Source organism: Phocoena sinus, chromosome X, assembly GCF_008692025.1.
Source record: "Phocoena sinus isolate mPhoSin1 chromosome X, mPhoSin1.pri, whole genome shotgun sequence".
In the NCBI taxonomy this organism is placed as follows: domain Eukaryota; kingdom Metazoa; phylum Chordata; class Mammalia; order Artiodactyla; family Phocoenidae; genus Phocoena; species Phocoena sinus.
Genome location: NC_045784.1, coordinates 95,310,183 through 95,330,909, shown reverse-complemented (window position 1 = coordinate 95,330,909; position 20,727 = coordinate 95,310,183). Strand labels below are relative to the sequence as shown.

The following is a 20,727-nucleotide window of genomic DNA, read 5'->3' as shown; positions in this document are numbered from 1 at the left end:
TTTTGTAGTGTTTAAAAACATGACTGCTTTCTAGGATTCCTTGGCTCTGTTCTCTCAGCTTTAGTCTGGACCTGCTCTTTCCCTATCCTCATCAACTTTGATTCCACTCCCAGCAGTTTCTACCCAGTGAGGAATATTATCCTAAAAGGTAGCCCTGCCAGGTCAGTTTTCAGAGTTCTTAGGGGCAAAACTGTTCCAAGTCCTTTAGTCCCTTTACCATGTACCCAAAGCACTCACCTAGTATTGGAGAGGTCAAATCCCTTCCCAGTCTTAGCTGTTCCTTCCAAATTGGCTGCCCCACTGTCCAGTGAATTCTTATTAGTTCTTTTGGGGTTCTTCTGTTCTTAGGTCCATCAGACAACATCCCTGATGCTTCCGTCTTATTGCTCCCACATTGACCCTGACAGCATGCAGGTCTTGTGACTGATGGTTTGTCCCTACCTGCTTAAATTTGGGGGTTCATGGGGAGACCTTGTCACCTAGTTTTGTTGTTAAACATTGTCCCATGGGTTTTGGTTTTGCTATTTCCATTTTTATTTGGGGACGCAGACTGAAAAGCTATGCTGTTGCTGCCACCACTTTCCCAGAATTCTGCTGAAAATTTTAAATTATATTAACTCAGTGGAATTTCACAACCACTTCATAAATTGGTACTATCAGTACCTTCAAGCTCACAGATAAGAAAGGTTCAATAATTTGTCCAAAATTACATAGCTAGTAAGTTGTAAAACCAAGATTCTAACCTGGATCTCTTAAATTCTAGAGCCAAACTTTTCAGGAATTAATTCTGTGAAGTGTGAAATACCTTTACCTTAATTTCTGTATAATAAAACTTAACTTGAAGTTTAAGAAACTGGTACAAGTCCTCTAAATTTTCAATGGGGTTAGCAAAACAATAGCTATGAAATCATACCAAAGCTAAATTTGCAAGAAAAAAAACTGAAATTTAATACTGGAGATTAAAGTAATCTTATCTAATCACTAGAATTGTTGTATGGGCATGTTCATGAATAGAAAAAGGCTTCCACAGTAAGGAACCACTAATAACCTACCTGGCCTGCCTTGTGTAGGCGGAGATACAAATAGAGGCTGTATAGCATTCTGTGAGGAAACTGAAGTGGTACTACCAGCTTGATTAGCTGCTGCACAGTTAGCTAAGACTGGAGCTGGAACAATATTTGCACAGGAAGCTGCAACTGCTGCAGAATTCACCATCACCACCTGTAAGTGTGGAAGAAAGTTTAGAACTCTAAGTTTGGTTTCACAAACAATATTGGTCTCTTATCTGATCCTAAACTTCAGGAAATAGTATTCTAATAACTAAAACACCAAGAAGCCAATATTTATGTAACCCTAATACAGGAAGGTTATTTCTTTTAGAAGACCCCAGATGACTTTGAGAGATTTACTTTTTTATTTTAATATTTTTCTAGAAAGGTAATACATTAATATGATTCAAAAACCAAGTATAAAATTGTATACAATGAAAAGTTTCCTCCAACCCCTGTCCTCCATCTGCCTAGTTCCTCTCTCCACAAACAAGTAACCTCTGGGTTTCCTGAATACTATCCAGAAATTTATAGTACATATTTATTTTTACATGCATATGTTTCCCCACACACACTTAAAAAAAAAACAAACAGAAAATGTTCTTTGCTTATTTTTTTTTTTTTTTAACTTCGTGAGACTGCAACTTGTTTCTCTGATTAGGCCACAGCACCCAATACAGGGCTGTGCACAGAAAGATGTTCAATAAATGGTAACAGATTCTTCTTCATGAACACCCTGTCCTCACCGTAGTCTCCATTTTCTTATTACCCACTGCAATGTGGCTGCTACCCTCTCTGGTTCTCAGAAACTGTATTCAAAGTCACAGTGGTCTCCATGGCAACAAATCATAGTAGACTCTTGTTAGTCCTTATGTTGCTTTACGGCTTGGCAGCAACTGACACTTGACTATTCCTTGAAACATTCTCTTCCTGGGGCTTCCATAATAATACACTCTCCTGCTTTTCCTCCCTCCTTGGCTATTCCTTCTCTACCCATTTTCTAAATGGTGATGCACAAGCTCTGTTCTAGATGCTGTTCTCAATCTCTTCCCTTTTCCAGGATGATCTTATTTACTCCTACGGTTTCAGTTACCTTTCTGATGCCAGCTTCCCATTCTATAAGAAAGCTTTACATTTTAAGTTTCAGGAAATGGCACAGACTTGACAGGTAATTTATATTAACTCACTCATTATGTAAGAGGTTCAGAGTAGACTGAGTAGTCCAATGCCAGCACACAGAACAGTGTCTGGAACACAGCAGATGCTCCATCAATTTGTTAATAAATTTACTAATTATTGTGCCAGGCACCAGGAAGTACAATAACAATTAACATAAGAATATAAGCCGCTTCTTTGAAGTATGACGAAGGGCAGAGACCAAAAAGAAAAAAATTCATTTTCTTCTGTTTAGGCCACTGCAACTGACTGTAAAATAAAACTATAAAGATTACCTTCTGGGGGTAGTTGTATGAGGTAACTGTATCATGAGGAGACATAGAACACGGTCTTCTATCCTGAAGAGACTTTAATGAATACAGAAGTACAAATAAGGGGAAATCAAGAAATTAAACAATACATCAATAAAAGATCTGCTTTGTTTCAACATCTCCTAAAGATAAGTGAAAGTGATCTGTCCTAAAAGTATTCAAATTTGGAGGTGACTACTATGATAATACTCCAAAAGGTATCACTCTAGTGCCTGACTTAGGTGACTGTTCTATTTCCTATCTACAGAAATCCTGATCATATCCAACTCTAGTCCCAATGTAGATACTAAAATGTAATGGAGAATTGTAATTTAAACACTTTCTCAGTGTCCTCTCTTGCCTTAAAAAGCTCAACATCAGTAGGGCCAGCAACAGTGTTGCTAAAAGAAAGCATTCCATCAAAAGGAACAGCTTGGGACAAGGGTGGATAACTGGTTGGTCAGCTGCATCCTACCTAAGCAGGATGTAGTATAATCCAAACACCATTCCCCTTTGGCTCAAGACCTTGTCTTTGTGAAAGTAACAATGATTTTAAAAGGCTCGGAATTATGCATGACAGACTGTCATGACAGAAAAATAAACTAGCAGCAGAAGCTGGTAATGAGGACACAGAGGAAATCAGGTGAAATAATCACAGGAAACAAGAGGAACCACATTGGGACAAAGACAAGCCCAACTTAACATGGACCTAAGAGTGCATGTTTCGAAAGTCTGTGTTGAAGTACAGCCCAAGTACTGGCCAAAAAGCAAACTTTAGCCCTGGCTCAGAAGGCCCAGTGTGAATTCTAAACAATTCTAGAGAAGGATTTAGGTGAGAGTTGGGCGTGGAATTAAGAAGAAAAAATGTTCATAGTTTCTTAGAAGGTTCTGTGCCTGGAAATCTCTAAGTCCTGCATTGCTCTTCTCCCCTCAGAATGCTGTGAAAAAATTACTTAGAAAAATTACTTAGAAAGTTGGTGACTGGAGAGTGGGAGTGGAGCATGTCATGAAGAGATTGAAACCTACTGGGGATGTATGATAAAGTAAGTTCAGAACAAAAAGGGAACACGTGACAAGTGAAATTAAAGGGACAGAAAGAAAGTGTCTACTCCTGTCATCCCTGAAGGCGAGATTTTTACTTGCTTTTTCAACTTGGGTGGCTATTTCAAGAAATGGTGTAAAAAGCATGTGATATGAGAATAGTAATGACAGAGTGAGAGGAAAAACTATTTCTCTAGCAGGGGCAAAGGAAGGAAAGGAGAAATAATGGGAAGAGAATTATATATCACAGTTTTCATCACCTTCCTAAGATGTATTGCCTAAACAGTAAAAACAAAAATTCAGTACATGAAGCTATCAAAGTTAAGATTAATCACAGAGAATAGAGGGTAATCATTCAACTTCCTCACAAATATTCCAGCTCTCCTCCTAGGTACATGGGTAGGTTGCTCTTCCCGGCCTCATCTAATTAGGTATGGGCACGTGACTTGTTTGGACAATGAAATATGAGCAGAAATACTGAGAGCCAGTGTTTAATTTCCCTATCTTCAGCTCTGCCAAGGTGACTGTGAAAGTACATGTCCATCAGCCTGGGTTCCTGAGTGACTCTGATGAGCAAAGGCCTGCTACCAACCTGCACTGGACCTATAACATTAGCAATAACAGCTGTGTTAAGCCGCTGAGATTTTGGTGGACTGTTGCTGCAGCGTAACCTAGCTTGACCAAAACAGTAATTGGTAACTAAAATTAGGGTGCTGCTGTAACAAAAACCTAACTTGAGAAGGAGATTATGAATTTGTAGCTCTTAAGGGAAGAGGTTTGGAAAACAGAATGTTAGTTTTGTGTTTTGATTACTGCTGCCAGAGTTCAGCAAGGTATTTTAAGACAGATGTGTACAGAAAAGTAGTTTGTAGGCAGGAATGAAAGGGAATAGAGTCCTTGATACTAGGACTTGTAGGGTTTGGAGAGGCAACTGCTTCAACTCAAAACTCTAAAAGATAAAACTGATAAATGCTTTGAACAACAAAGAGAAGTTAAAACTCGGCCTTGAAGGAAGACTCAAATCATTGTTAAAATATGATTGCACTGAAGTATCTCAAAGCAAGAGTCCCATTAAGGATATAACACCCAATGAATCCTTGCAGTTGGACAAAATGGCTCATGGAAAAGTATTCAAAGGTATGGCTCTTTTCATCAATGCCTGATAAGCTAAAGGTATTTGCAATCAAGTAGAGACAGGGATAAGAATGCAAAGAATTATAGCAAATCTAAGTAGTATATTTATAAAAAAGAATTGTCAGTATGGCTACTGGCAAATGAAACTAATAGGAATCAGAGAAGCTGCACAATAAATTACTCACATAGCCAAAGAAACCATGAGCAGAATTAAAACTATCCAACTGAGATAAAACCACCCTTGGGCCCTCAATTTTCAACGAGTAAGAAGCAGGCTGAGAAAGCTGCTCAGTTGCCAAGAGGGATTATTCTCCAATGCCTACTACTTCAAATATAGCCAAGGAAGGAAGGGCCTTGGAGTAATCAAGAGCCCCAGAAAACAATGAACCAGGGAGCCTCTCCAGGGAACAGTCCCCATGCCTAGGTTGGGGGCCCTCAAAATGTCTGTCCAGCATGATGTCAGAATTGCTATGGGCCAGTAACTGTTTCTCCCATTTTCCCTGCATCTGAATGGGAAGTTCTACTGCAATTTTTCAGTCCCTGCTCTACCACCGGAAATTGGGTATGTAGGGGGTAAAATAACTTCGTATATTTGGTTTAAGCCTCCAGATCAAGACGAGCCACATCTGGACCCAATACAAAGAGTACTACACACTTCCCAGAAACCTTGGGCTCTGAGTTTAATCACACTGAAGGGGATTTGGGGGTTGCCTCTCCTGAGGTGGAAGGAAGTATTTTGCCTGTGGGAGTTTCCACTGAATGTTGTAATCCTTAGTGCTGTTAAAATATTTCCAACTTTTTGACTTCTAGGCACAGAGAAGTTAGAGCCTTCAAGAGAAACATGCTCTGGCCGATGAAAAAGAAATGGAGGGCTTCCCTGGTGGCGCAGTGGTTGGGAGTCCGCCTGCCGGTGCAGGGGACACGGGTTCGTGCCCTGGTCCAGGAGGATCTCGCGTGCCACAGAGCGGCTGGGCCCGTGAGCCATGGCCGCTGAGCCTGCGCGTCCGGAGCCAGTGCTCCGCAATGGGAGAGGCCACAGCAGTGAGATGCCCGTGTACCGCAAAAAAAGAAATGGAAAAGAAAGTGATATGTGTCATCTCCAGGTAGAAACTGTAAGAGCCAGTGCACCATTCACTACCTTTTGTTTCCTGCCTTAGCAATCATGGATGGAGCTTCCATCAGCTTAAGTCCCTAAGCAGAGCCCTCCTGCAGACCTCCACTACACATGTAGCATAACCAAGAAGTAAACTCTTGTTATATTAAGTACCTGAGATTTATGGCCCATTGTTACTGTTAGAAAGATCATGATAAAATCCTCTAAAAAAATCATCATCGCCAATGTTCAAATTTCCTCTTGTATCAACACATATTCGGAACATCTCTAGGATAATTTGTAGAAAGGGGTGTGATCTTGGATGAGTTAATTTCTGGGCCTCAATTTCTTCATCTACAAAATGGGAATGATACCCTAATACCTCATAGGATTGTTCTGATTTAAATACATTTATATGTATAGCACTCAGAACAGTGTTCTAGTACACAGGAGCTATATGTGTTTGTCATTATTATTAAATACCTACCAAGTTTGCTGTAGATTCAGTTGTGCTGTAAACACCTGAAGTTTCATAGTCTTGATCTAGAGGATACAGCCAAAGTAAAAATAATGAGCACTATTCTATAGTTTGAAATTTTATAAATAATGAATATCAGATTTTACCTAGATCTCACTGACCTGAAGGATAAATATATTCTTCGTGATATCCCCCTAGAAAAAAAAGACAGAAAAAGTGTGTTTATGTAGGAATTCTTGCTCAGAGAACCAGATGGCCAGCACTTGCTTTTTCTCAAGTTTTATGGATATATGTTCAAAACTAAAATGTATACATCCTTGAAACAAGTGATTTGAGCTTTCATACTACTCAACAGATATTAAAGCCAGAGACTGGCTGTAAACAGCACAAATTTCTCCTTTGAAAATTCCCTTAGTTCTTAAGAGTTCAGACAGACGTGAAAAACCCACTTGTGTCCAATTCTGGTGGTAGAGTATGGTGATTAACTTCACTGACTCTGGAGTTAGGACTGTCTAGATTTGAATCCTAATTAACTATATCACTTTAGGCAGGTTATTTAATCTTTCTGTCTTAATTTCTTCACTGTATAACAGGGTTAACAGTACCTAGCTCATAGTGGGGTGAAAAGAACATAGCATGATGCTTGGCATATAGTAAATGGTGATTATAAAGTAATCTGAGTATAACAACCAGTAGTTTGCTTAGGTGAACGTTAAAGGAATATGGCACGCTTCATCTGTTTTTCAGCCTGATTCAGGTAAATAATACACTTACAATCAGTTTGTTCTCAGAAGATGGCTTAGAGGACTGAAGTACTTTGCTCTAAGATTGCTACACCATTGAAATTCAGAGAAAGCCAATCTTCAACTGGACAGTTTTCCAGCAAATAACACCCCAAAGGTCAAAACTGGATTGATTCCTAAACATGTCACTTATCCAACACACATGCAGGTAACCCTCCAGACAACAGGATTTAAGGTGAGAATGAATATTTGGTTACTCTGAATATGCCACTATAGGTGAACAGTACCTATGAAGATACCCACTGTGCTAAACGGAAAAGTGAAAGGGTCATCCTGAGTAAAAGAGCAGAGAATACGCATACTCAGGCACATGCATGCACACTAACTTCTTAGAAATATCTATTTTCTCCAACATAAGTAGCAGAAAGAATATCACAAGAAAATACGTTGACCAGTAAGTCAAATCATTCAGACTGCCTCTTACCTCCTTAATCCACCCAATTCCTCCAGAATTGTTTCAGTAGGCATATTTCATTTTACAGAAAAGTGGTAAAAAAATAAGCACACCCAATGATGAGAGGCACTCTAACAACTATAAAGGTCATGTATACATGCTTTAGAGTCAGATAAACCCAAATTCAAAATTGATCTCTGCCAGTCACAAAGGACCACATATTGCATGATTCCTTTTATATGAAATGTCCAGAATAGGCAAATCCATTAAGACAGAAAGCAGATTGATGGTTACCTACCACTAGGGGCAGGGGGAGGAGATGCTAGGGGGATAATGAGGAATGACGGCTAATGAGTACAGGGTTTCTTTTTCTAAAATTGATTGTGGTGATGTATGCAACTTTGTGACTATACTAAAAACCACTGAATTGCACTTTAAACACTGAATTGTACACGTTAGGTTAATTGTATAGTATGTAGATTATATCTAAATAAAACTGTTATAAAAAAGATTAAATCTCTGCCACTTACCAAAGGTATGACTTTGGCCATGTCCTTTACCCTTTGAACCTCAATTTCCTCATATAAAAAATAAAGAAGGGCTTCCCTGGTGGGAAGAATTGGTTAAGAATCCCCCTGCCAATGCAGGGGACAAGGGTTCGAGCCCTGGTCCAGGAAGATCCCACATGCTGCAGAGCAACTAAGCCCGTGCGCCCCAACTACTGAGCCTGCACTCTAGAGCCCGCGTGCCCCAACTACTGAAGCCCGCACACCTAGAGCCCGTGCTCCACAAGAGAAGCCACCGCAATGAGAAACCCATGCACCATAACAAAGGGTAGCCCCAGCTCGCTGCAACTAGAGAAAGCCCGCACGCAGCAACAAAGACCCAATGCAGCCAAAAATAAATTTATTAAAAAATTTTTAATAAAAAAATAATAAAGATACCACATTCCTCAGAGTGATAAAATATTATATTAAATTGTAAATATAGTTGCTTAGTACAGCACATGGCCATTAGAACTCAATGAATAGTAATTTTATAGATCAAATAGATTTCTTTGGGCAACGAAATTATTTCACAGCAGTCTTGTAAAATAAGAGTCACATGAAAAGCCTAAAACAGTTATACAAATGGTGAGGACAACATGAATAGTTCCTCACTAATAAGGAACAGATATCTTCCATGCTGAAATCTCACCAAATCAAAACTCACTGAAGACCTATGCAGAGAGCTGAAAGTTTTAACAACGTAGTGGCGTACAGAAATAGAAGTCTGTCTTTCTGAAAAATACCAAGACATCTTCAAAAACCTAGCAAGCTCTGATACAAGAACTGATAACTCTTTCAAAATGAGTTGCCAGACAGAGTGAGACCACCCCCCCAAACCAAAACTTTAGCCCTGTTGTGCTAATACCACAAGAATCATCTTTTAAAAAAATATTTAACTGGAACTGACTCACCATTGTCATTCTGGCCATCACCTTCCTCTGAATTCAGAGTCTGTTTGCCTGAGCTATGTCCTCGCCTTGCAACATGGTATCTCGAAGTAGCAGGAACCATTGTAGGGGGCCCTCCATGATTCTGTACCAAAGAGATACACACATACACATGCAGTTCTCCATATACAGTCAGAGAAAAAGCTATAAATATTTTAAATTTACTTTAGAATCAAAAATATGTGAGGAAATAATGATCAGGAAAACAGAAGATTTTAGCCCATACTTATATAGGCAAGATTATTTGTCCACCTCTACTCCTCCTCTATAAGAACAGCTTAAAAACACATTCCCTGCAATTTTTAAAAGCTCTAGGATGAAAACTCATGTTTTCCAGGAGGGGCTTTATTTGGTCATTTGTAAAACAGCTAAAATGTATCCATATTACCTTCACTTAAAAAAGTACAATAAAAAAAGTAAATAGCTTTTTGAGTAAAATTTTGACCTACTTACAGGTAAAGTTGGATAAGCAGTCTCATCCCCTTCTTCAACTTCATAAAAAGTAATGGTTTCTTCCAAGCCCCTGGGTATCTGTCCATTCTCTGGAACAAAGCTAAACTGGCACTCCTTATTCATACAATGCATCTGGCGGTGACTACGTCTAAAGGAACTTAAGTAGTTTGCAGAATGAGAAGAGGAAAAAAAGGTAAAATATGGTAGTAACTTGTTTCTAATTTCTAAATAACAGTTCAAACATCTCAATGTTGACACTTTAAATTTTAGTCCATATATTTACTGCACAGCAACAAAGTCAGACTCACTCGTTTTCTCTTTCAACACTTAAAATTCACTTACCGAGACCTATAAGAGAAGTTATCATAGCTCTGGCAGCACCTTTTACCTGGGCCAGGGTAAAAAGCAACTTTAGGGCTTGCCATGTTGTGCCTGTTTATAAAGCGAGGTGAATCTCTAAGAATAAAGGGGGAAAAAAACAGAACTCTTTATTTACTAGTGCTTGAGTAGTCAGTCTTTGTAGTTAAATAGAATTAACATATCCTTCTAAAAATGACCAAATAAAAAGAGCTTTGCTTTCCTCACTACTGACATTAGGCCTATTCATTTTTTTTAAATTGCAGTATAGTTGCTTGACAATGTTGTATTAATTTCTGCTGTACAGCAAAGTGATTCAGTTATACATATACATATATTCTTTTTTTATATTCTTTCCCATTATGGTTTGGCCTATTCATTATTGACAGACACAGTGCCATATACATGGCACTCAGCTTGATGGCATTCTATCTTCTAGGATCTCTTCAACTGCTCCATCATATTTTCCTAGACTATGAGAATACAAATCTTCAATAAATTTGACAAGAATTTAAGTATACATCAGTTCCATCCGTTACGCTCCCTTCAGGCAGAGATTATAAAAGAAATCTAAACTATTAAGATATTTCTAAATTCTACTGTAATTCTGCCCAGGAATTATTTCCAATGTCTAAACAGAGATGTACATTATCTTCAAAGTCAGTTAAGACCTACCTGGGCATCCCATATCCCCGACCTTGTCCCTCAGATGAATGTTGAGGATGAAAATGTTCATTAGACATAACACCGCCAGCTGTCTGTGAGTAGTGCATTGGAGAATCATGCCCATAACGCATACTGTGCTGAAGCCTGGGTGGAAGGAGGGGGTCTCCCCTGCTGTAAGCCATAGTCATATAAACCTCTTTCCCTCTAATTTTCTTGAACATCTTCCTCCGTTGCTTCATGTCCATCTCTGACATAGCTTTCAAGCAAACAAAGAAGCAATAAGCTTCAAAACCAAAGCAAAAGGTCCAGTGTCTCCCACAAATGTCTAAGACTCTCACATGTTTTACTTAGGAAAACCATATGAAAACAGGGAAGGAACTTCTGTATTTTCAAAGGATGTACTAGGTCTTTCATTCAGAAGGGCAAAACCAGCAAGTAACTTCTGTATCAATGGACATCTCAGCACTACCTTTAGTATAGGCAACTTTGGTCATCAAAACATAGAGTCAGTCATCCAGTCATCTACGTTACTGTTATCCAAAAAATTATATCTATTAATAGACATATTAATACGGCTGCTTCCAGCTTCTCTGGCTGCTTCTATGAGGTGTTTTCCTAGTTCTTTGAGAAATGTTTTCCTTCAAGTTTTAGAATTTAAAATCCACTCCACCTTAAGCTTAAACAAAGTCACCTAAACAGTAGTTCTCAGCCAGGGACAATTTTGCCCCTCCCTTTCCTGAGGCACATTTGGCAATGTCTGGAGACATTTTTGGTTGTCATAACTTGGAGAAGGATGCTGCTGGCATCTAGTAGATAGAGACCAGGGATGCTAAGCATCCTACAATGCACAGGACAGCTCCCTACAACGAAGTATTATCCATCCTAAAAAGTCAGTAGTGCTGAAGTTGAGAAACTCTAACCCAGAATAAGACTTAATGTTCCAGCTTTTTTTTTTTTTTTTTTAAGTGCAATGTAGGTAAATACAAGAGGAAAATAATAAAACCTTCAGCATACAAACCCATTTCTGGGACACAGCCCCAGGAAATTTTCTGGTAACCTCTTCCTTTCCTACTGGGTATAACATTCCCGGCAGGACCAGGTGTCACTTGTGTAACTGGTTTTAAGTTAGCCAGTGGAACAACATACCTTAAATGTAAAGATACCACCATTAAGCCATTGCAACACAGACTTAATTCTCATTTGATACATATACCTGATCCCTCCTGCTTCATTTTCAAGTGTTTTCTACTTAAACCTGTTAACACTAGCTTCCTCACTGAGGTTTATCTTTTTATGTTAAAAAACCTAAGAGCAGTTTGTACAATTTCACAGCTGTCTGTAGCACATATCATGCTCAGGAGGAAAGACTGTGGTAGACTAATTTACAAATATTTGTTGCCTCTCCTTGAAGAAGGATTATATTTTCTCACCCCATTGACTTTAGGCTTAGTTATGTAACCTATTTTGGCCAGGAAAATTTAAGCAGATGCTTTAAAAACCAGCACACAGTTTGTCATGTTTTCATTTTTTCCCTGCCTGTGATCCTGGCAGCATATGTCTGGATAGAGCCGTTGTCAACCTGGGTCCCCTTTGCTGACCTACTATGAACATGCTAAATGAGCAAGAAATGAACTTTTAAGTTGCCAAGAGTCTTTGGTTGTTAGGGCAGCATTACCTACTTTAATGGTTCTCAAAGTGGACCAACAGCATTAGCATCACCTGGAAACTTGTTAGAAGTTCAAATTCTTGGGCCCCACCACAAACTTACTAAATCAAACTTTGGGGGTGGAGCTCATCAATCTGTATTTTAACAAGCTCTCCTGGTAATTCTGGGGTATGTTAAAGTTTGAAAACAGATGGACTAGCCTATCTTGATATTGGCAGAGGCTCAGTTAGCAAACTAGCTTTCCAGTTAGTATAGTTTTATATCAGAATTCTGTTGTACTTAGTATTTCTAATAAGTTGGCTATTACCCAGGATTTTGAAACTTATGCATAGGTATACTGAAATTTCACACTTCACCATATGCTTTTACAACTCACAATAAGTCATCTTAGGCCAGTACCAGATATAACTTTGGTTCTCTTACTAGCATCCTGGTAATTCTCAATATTACAAAAAGGCATCAAAAGCCAAAGATTTTAGTAATTCAACAAATTATTATATCCTTACTTTTCTGCCAGTTCTTCAATGAAGACTGTTACAGAATCGCTTTCATTTCCAACTTCCTGAATATGAGCATTATAATATCTTCCGCCTGATTCCAAATGAACCTGAAAGAGGGGAAGAGACAGTAAGAAAACACCTAGTCTCGAGTCAGATCTGGCTTTTGTCAAACAAAAACACTACTTCTCCTCCCAAGTGAAGCTCAGTATTTACTTATTAAAGCAGCTGATAATCAACACTGCCAGTCCAGTTCAATGGAGGCTGCACATGCTGAAACAGTGTTACATCTAATCACAAGTTTGTAATTAAAATTTAACCAAACATTAAAAAAATCCTAGCATTTTGTAAATTAGTTTTGTTGAACTCATATTAATGACTAAAACCACAATCTCAGAAAAACAAATTACTGATTCTTTAAAGAAGGAACTAACCTGACATTTGTCTCCCAAATAGTACTGTCTCCCAGCATACTCCATATAATCAGATTTTTGAAGTTCTATGAAAAGAAAATGAAGATTCAAGCTCAACCGAACTGGTTCCTTTGCTGTTTTACATCATTTCATTTTCTGATTTACTTTTACCACAGTGTTTTTGACAATGCTACCACTGTAAGCTAAAATCTGGAGGGAAAATGTCCTAAAGGGTCATTCCATCACTCTTGATGGGTTATTCTTGTGGTCAAGCTAAGGAGACCTGCCAGAATAGTTCTGTGCTATAAAACACAAACAGGTGGAAATTGGGAGGTTGTAATCTTAAAGTTGGTCATATACCAACAAGGTACAGTATGAAAGTAACACACTTCAGTTTTTTTAAAAAAGGAAAAAAAACCCACTGTGTAGCTTCTTCAAAGCAATACAGTTTACCCTTGAACAGCACGGGTTTAAACTGCATGTATCCACTCATATGCAGATTTTTTTCAATAGTACTACAAGTACCAAGGTTGTTGAATCTGAGGATGTAGAACTGAGGATACAGAGGAACTGGGAATACTGAAGGCTGACTACAAATTATATCTGGATTTTCAACTGCTTAGGGGGTCAGCAGCCCTAACCCCCACATTGTTCAAGGATCAACTGTGTTTTCATTGTGTTCCACAAGGTATTAACCTCATTCTAGATTATTAACTATACCTAGGTTCACCACCAAGGTTCAAGGGGTTGAATATGAAACATTAAAGGCTACCTTGATGGCAGAACTTTAAGACCTACTTTGATCAACTTAGTTATCTTATAAGGGGAGAGAAACAATTACTTATTTCAAGGGTTGGCAAACTTTCTCTGTAAAGAGCCATATAGTAAATATTTTACAGTTTGTGGGCCATGGGCTTCCCTGGTGGCGCAGTGGTTGAGAGTCCGCCTGCCGATGCAGGGGACGCGGGTTCGTGTCCCGGTCTGGGAAGATCCCACATGCCGTGGAGTGGCTGGGCCCATGAGCCATGGCCACTGAGCCTGCGCGTCCAGAGCCTGTGCTCCGCAACGGGGGAGGCCACAACAGTTAGAGGCCCGCGTACCGCAAAAAGAATAAAATAAAATTTAAAAAAATAAAAATAAATAAAGTTTGTGGGCCATACAGACTCTTGCAATTATTCAAGTCTGTCATAAAACTTTATGGACACTTAAAATTGAATTTCATATAATTTTCATGTATCACAATACACTGTTCTTTTAATTTTTCCCTGACACTTAAAATATAAAAACCATTCTTAGCTCACAGACCATACAAAAACAGGTGGCAGACTAGATTTGATTCACAGGTCATAGTTTGCCAACACCCGACCTATTCATCTATCAGTGAGGGCAGTCTTGACACATTAAACTTAAGATGAACTTACTTCCACTTACAAGTTTCTGGTACTCTTAAAGTTATCTAAAGACACACAGTCTTTGCACAGTTGAAGTCCCTGATGAACATCAGACTCTAAAAGATCCCTCCCCAGTTCTAAACCTATTTGTTTCCTCCTTTGGATGTAAATCATGTATTGAGTAGGCTAAAAAGTACCATATAAACATATAAAAGTGGGTTTTTTTATAACAGTGGTTTGAAAACACCTCTTATTAAAAAATTTTGCAAAATTATTCTCCTAGATCTGTCAGGATTCAAAAATATCCTGTTGATGTTTCATTACCTTTTCTGCTGTCCAGCCAAACATCAAATTCTACATTACGATAGATTTCTGGATCCAGGGCTTTGAGCACCTTATAAGGCAAGAGCACCTTTGATGGATTTTCTGGAGTCTAAAACAAAAATAATCATGCTACAAACTCACCATCCTTAAGTCTTCATTCTATGAAGAAGGAAGAAATAAGGTTCTTTTCTTCCTTTTTTAAAACTATGTACATATAGGCCTTTCCTTCTTTATTAAAAGAAATAGGACTTCCCTGGTGGCATAGTGGTTAAGAATCCACCTGCCAATGCAGAGGACATGGGTTCGAGCCCTGGTCCGGGAAGATCCCACATGCATCGGGGCAGCTAAGCACGTGCACCACAACTACTGAAGCCCGCACACCTGGAGCCCGTGCTCCGCAACAAGAGAAGCCCCAGCAATGAGAAGACTGAGCACCACAATGAAGAGTAGCCCCGCTCACCACAACTAGAGAAAGCCCGCGCACTGCAACGAAGACCCAACATAGCCTAAATAAATAAATAAACTTTCATTAAAAAAAAAAAAAGAAAAGCCACAATAAATTTTACTGTATTTTTTAAAAATCAGGAGTCTAAATAAGCAATATGCAGAAATCTAAAAGGTTATAGATGGCAGAAGGGAAATACTGTCTAAAGCAGCCAGTAACTCAGGAGATACATAAATCAATGCAACACAGACCAGAATTAAAGATTCAGTCAGGGCTATTCAACAAGTCTCATCTTAATATGCATACAGAGGTGCAAGTGTTTCTGTACCCTAGACACCTAGACAAATCTGAAAAGGTTACTTCATTTTGGTCCAAATCTGCTACAATTTCCAAAAGAATTATCTTTTTCTTCTGCTTTCCTAGAATTTCATGGTATTCCATACTGTTTCCAAATTACCAGCACTTGGGGGCATACACAGAGATTGTTCTAGTAGTATTTGCCCTATTTAGCTAGTCTCAAACTGAAGGTCTGCTTGATATTAGACCTATACAGGTGGTAAAATTCCTCCTGTTTCTCCAACTAGGATTACTACCTATTTTCTGAGTAAAATAGGAATAAACCTTACTCTCTTTAATGACAGAAAGAAACCTCAGCATCAGAAGACTGATTACAAACTAAATATCTATTGGGTTTCTAATATTACTTTAACTTGAAAACAACAGCTTCTGAAATTTCTCAAGTGTTCAGAGTTAGCTTTGAAAAAAATTTACAATTCCATAGGAACAAAAATTCAGAGAACATTAAGCACACATTTTACATTTCAGATCAAGACTTACACGAAGGAAAACATCAGCTCTTCCCCAACCCCATATAACTAAAATGGACCATCTGACATTAACTAGTTTAAGTTATGATACTGCAAGCCAAGATTATGAAAATTCTTTGCCCTAGAAGATCTCAAACCTTTGCTTCTTCTGTTCCTTGATTGTACCCCTCTGGTATATTTTCAACATTGCAGCAGGCACCCCACTCTTCAGTCCTAATTGAAAAGATTTAGAACAAAGAGCTTTATATAAATGCAGTAGCTAAGTCGTAAGTCTAATGACTATACCACCATCTAGTGGTAAAGTAGCTCAGTTCTAAAAATGAGGCAAATACATTTTCATCCCAGCATTTACATTTATGCTTCCTTTTTTTAAGTACGTGCTACAAATACCTCCTATATATTTCATACCTCCTGTGGGGACACAATCTTAAGATGGTCACTATGATCCCCACCTCCTGGTGTTCACACTCTTGTATGATTTCCCTCCAAGTTTGTGTCTAACCAACAGACAGGATGTATATCATTACACTATATAAGAATGTAGTGCCTGTCTTGCTGATCTCTCTCTCTTGCTGACTATAAGGAAGCAAGCAGACATGTTCACCAACCCCATGTGGCAAGGAGCTGAGGGTTATTCTGGCTGACAGCCAGCAAAAAGCTGAAGTTCTCAGTCCTACAGCTGCAAGGAACTGAATACTACCAAGAACCATGTGGGTCCTTCCCCAAAGCTCCAGATGAGAACTCAATCTTGGCTAAAACCCTCATTACATTCTTGTGAGATCCTAAGCAGAAGACCCAGATAAGCTGTGCCCAGATTCCTAACCCACATAAATTATGAGATAAGAATGTTGTTTTAAGCTGCCAAGTTTGTGGAAATATTGTTATGCAGCAACAGATAACTAATACACCCTGCCTTCCTACTACTTTAGTTTCTGTAAGCCTCAAGTTCTTAATACAAATAATCAGTGCAGAATGAAGCAACTTCTACCCTGATACATATGGTTGCCACCCCCCGCCCCGCATTCCTTAATACAGTCATCCCTTGGTATCCATGAGGGATTGGGTCCAGGACCCCTGGTAGATATAAAAATCCTCAAGTTTCTCAAGTCCCTCACGGTCAGCCTTCCACCACCCCAGGTTCTGCATGTGGATCGGGAGGGCCGATTGTAAGTTTTAAAAAACCCTCTTTATCCAAAAAAAAAAAAAAAAAAAGCATTAAACATTCAAGAAATAGAACTGCAAGACAACAAAAAGACAAGGTTATATCTGACTAGCACCAAGCCTATCTGAATTTCCAGACAGAAGAATCAGGGAGAATTATAAGACAACATCTACTTTATTATCTCAAAGTTTTTGACTAAATCTGTTCAATAATAGCTGCTTCCTCAGAGGCCACAATGTATACTCCTAGTGAGTACCAAAGGCAGACACTAAAAGCTCCTAAAACTCCCCTTTAGCCTGAGAGATTCTTTTCTACTAGCTGGATGTATGTGTCAAGTAACCACTTTGAACCTCAGTTACCATCTACAAAATGATGGTGCTGGTTTAGAATCAGGTTTTTTTCCCTCAAAGTGTGGTCCATGGCCTACCTCTATCAGAATACTTGGGTGTACTTGTTTAAAAAGTAGATCCCTGGCCCTACTCTGACCTCCAATTTTGAAGGGAGGCCCCCAAATCTGCCTTTCTAACAAGCGCTCTAAGTAATTCATATATAAGTTTGAGAATCATGTGATTATAGTTCCAAAGTCTCTTCTAGCAATTAAAAAACTGATTCTGGAGTCAGACTTGAGATACGTGTCAGGAGGGGGAAATTTCCCCCCTACCCGTCTTGAGTTCTTGTGGCTGGACTAATAATAAAGTTGACACAAGACAGGTTAATAGGAGAAAAACAAAAAAACTGATTCTGACTTGGACCAAACCCCCAAAGCCTGAGCATTTCGCAATGCAACATATCTTTTGGTAAAACTTCTCTTCCCCCATTAAAAAACGTATATCCCTGTACATACAAGCATACATACATACATACGTGTGTGTGTATACAGTTGGCCCCTTCATTTCAGCAGGGTCCACATCCACAGATTCAACCAGCCACGGATGGAATTGGTTGAATCTGTGGACGCAGAACCCATGGATATGGAGAGGGTCAACTGCACATACTACACTGTTTTATACAAGGGACTTAAGCATCAAGCATTTTGGTGTTTGCAGGGGTCCTGGCACCAATCCTCCACAAATGTCAAGAGATGACTGTGTATAAATATACTAAGTCATAACCTTGCCAGGTCCCTTCCACTTTCAAATGATACACAGAAACATGATCTTGTAGTTGACATCCCCTTTCCCTTTATTACCTATCCTGAGTTGAACTCTTGTAGTCAATACGGACATCTCCACTGCTAGTCACAGCACCGTTCCTGTTCTTCTTGGAACCACTTCGAAACAACTTAACTGCAGTCTTCAACTCTTCTCCATCCACAACAAACACATCTTTATAGAGAATTTCATACAATACAGCTAAAGGAAAAAATGACCAAAACTCCAATTGTCAAAATAAGAATTTTTGTAACAATGTGAAAATAGCTATAACCCAGTATATGAATTCAATAGGTACCAACAAAGTTTTAAAAGAGCTATTTATGGTGGGCCACTCAATTTAAAGATCGGCAACAAATCATCTGAAAGCACACCCAAACATTTATAAAGCCTTCACATGCCTTGACAAACAGCTGCACTTGACTGAAATTGTTTTGAGTACACTGAATCGTAATGACCATTACTTGAACAGCAGAGTAGAATCTGAAGAAAAGAAAAACACATAGAACAATTAAGTGAATGTTAGATATCTTACAACCATGAAATACTTCAAATTAAGTTGCTAATCAGAAACTGATAAACTAAATGAATTTGCTTTTTTAAAAAAGTGACTTTCAGATTCTATATATGTGATATCATACAGTATTTGTCTTTCTCTGTTTGACTTATTTCACTTAGCATACATGTCAATCAAATCTCAATAAGGCTGGGGAAAAAGTGAGTTTAAAATCCAAATACAGATAAATGAAAGCTGTATTCCACAAACAGATTTTCTTGACAGTGAGTTTTATTTTAATTTTTTTAATAAGCGAAAAGAATCTGAAAAAAATATATATATGTACAACTAAATTACCCCACTGCACACCTGCAATTAACACAACACTGCAAACTAACCACACTTCAATTTTAAAAAGAAGACAGTTTTCCAAAATGGTTGTGCAATTTATGTTCATACTAGCAGTATATTAGAGTTTTAGTTACTCCAGGTTCTTGACACAATTTTCCATCCTTTTTTATTTTTGTTAATTGTTTGGAGTTGTTTTTGTAGTTCTTTTTTGTTCCTTTCTTCTTCTTCTGCTCTCTTACGAGTTGATAACTTTCTTTAGTGTTACATTTGGATTCTTTTCTCTATTATGTGTGTGTATCTATTACAGATTTCTAGTTTGTGGTTAGCATGAGATTTATATATAGCAATCTCTCTCTATATATATATATATTTACACATGATTATTTTAAACTGCTGATCTCTTAATTTCAAATGCATTTTATCAACCCTGTATTTTTACTCTCCTTCCCTCATGATTACTGTTTTTGACATCATATTTTACATCTTTTTTGTGTATCCCTTAATGCTTATTGTGGATATAGATATTTTACTACTTTTGTCTTTTAACCTTCTTACCATCTTTGTATGTGGTTGACTTCCAAAAAGATGTGGTACATATATACAATGGAATATTACTCAGCCATAAAAAAAGAATGAAATAATGCCATTTGCAGCAACATGAATGGACCTAGAGATTATCATGCTAACGGAGGTAAGACAGTGACTTTTAAATGTCAAGATTAAAATCACTGCTAAGGCAACACTGTGAGCCTCAATCACATTCCTGATAATATACCAAACAAGTCCCGATTTACGAATTTGCAAAAGATGGGAACTTTTACAAACTGAGCAAATAGAATAGGAAGCCTAACAGAAGTCAAACGACCCAGCTGAACTTCTAAAAATGGAGAAAACAGGTCAAATACCCCAAATTAGACTATGGGGGGAGGAATTTCATTCAATTTATTCAAAATGTTATCCACTATATTGAATAGCAATATATCAATATGCTATATAGGAGCCTTCCTTAAAGAATTGAGGCACTGAGATGGCTATAAAATGAGTTAATCTCTTAGCTGATTCCTTCAATATCTAGTTTTCTCAAACAACATTCAGAGGTGAGGCTTACTAACCAAATTATTTCAGTAAAAATGCTTCCTGGCTCCATGTGATGAAATCTGTTTATATAACAGGTCCAAAACCTTTTTGAATTTTTCTTCAAAAACCTCTGTCTTGTGTAAAGGATGTAATCCCTAGTGATTAAGTCTATTTCATTTTGAAGCCATCTCTGGAAACAACCTGAGGTACTAAAGACAATTCTCTGTGATCTATGAGAGGATAGTGCCACCAAGTTTCCTTGGCAGAAAATTATCCTAAGCACTCTTTTTTCTACTTTCCTACACTACCCTGGGCTAACTTCTCCCAATGAACAAGTTCTCTGACCGCAGGTCTATTATTCTTCCCTAGTCTTTTTTTGCAATCACAACTCTATCAGTATAATCCATTTCAAAGTACTGAGGGAGTATCAAGCTAAAGTAACCCACAATAAAGTTTAAGTTGCAAAGTTTCACCCACCCCCAAGGGGTATTTGCATTT

The 20,727-nt window shown here is 38.3% G+C and overlaps 1 protein-coding gene across 1 annotated transcript in view; it reads right to left on the bottom strand.

Moving 5' to 3' along the window:
- Positions 1-20,727, bottom strand: part of ALG13 (ALG13 UDP-N-acetylglucosaminyltransferase subunit) — a 75,685-nt gene that overhangs the window by 26,690 nt on the left and 28,268 nt on the right. The window contains 15 exon segments of the mRNA XM_032618959.1: positions 1,053-1,221; positions 2,501-2,572; positions 6,271-6,326; positions 6,423-6,455; positions 8,918-9,038; positions 9,407-9,563; positions 9,749-9,862; positions 10,439-10,685; positions 11,448-11,575; positions 12,602-12,702; positions 13,027-13,091; positions 14,721-14,829; positions 16,130-16,205; positions 18,344-18,506; positions 18,707-18,788. Of these exon segments, the coding sequence (XP_032474850.1) occupies positions 1,053-1,221; positions 2,501-2,572; positions 6,271-6,326; positions 6,423-6,455; positions 8,918-9,038; positions 9,407-9,563; positions 9,749-9,862; positions 10,439-10,685; positions 11,448-11,575; positions 12,602-12,702; positions 13,027-13,091; positions 14,721-14,829; positions 16,130-16,205; positions 18,344-18,506; positions 18,707-18,788 (1,693 nt within the window).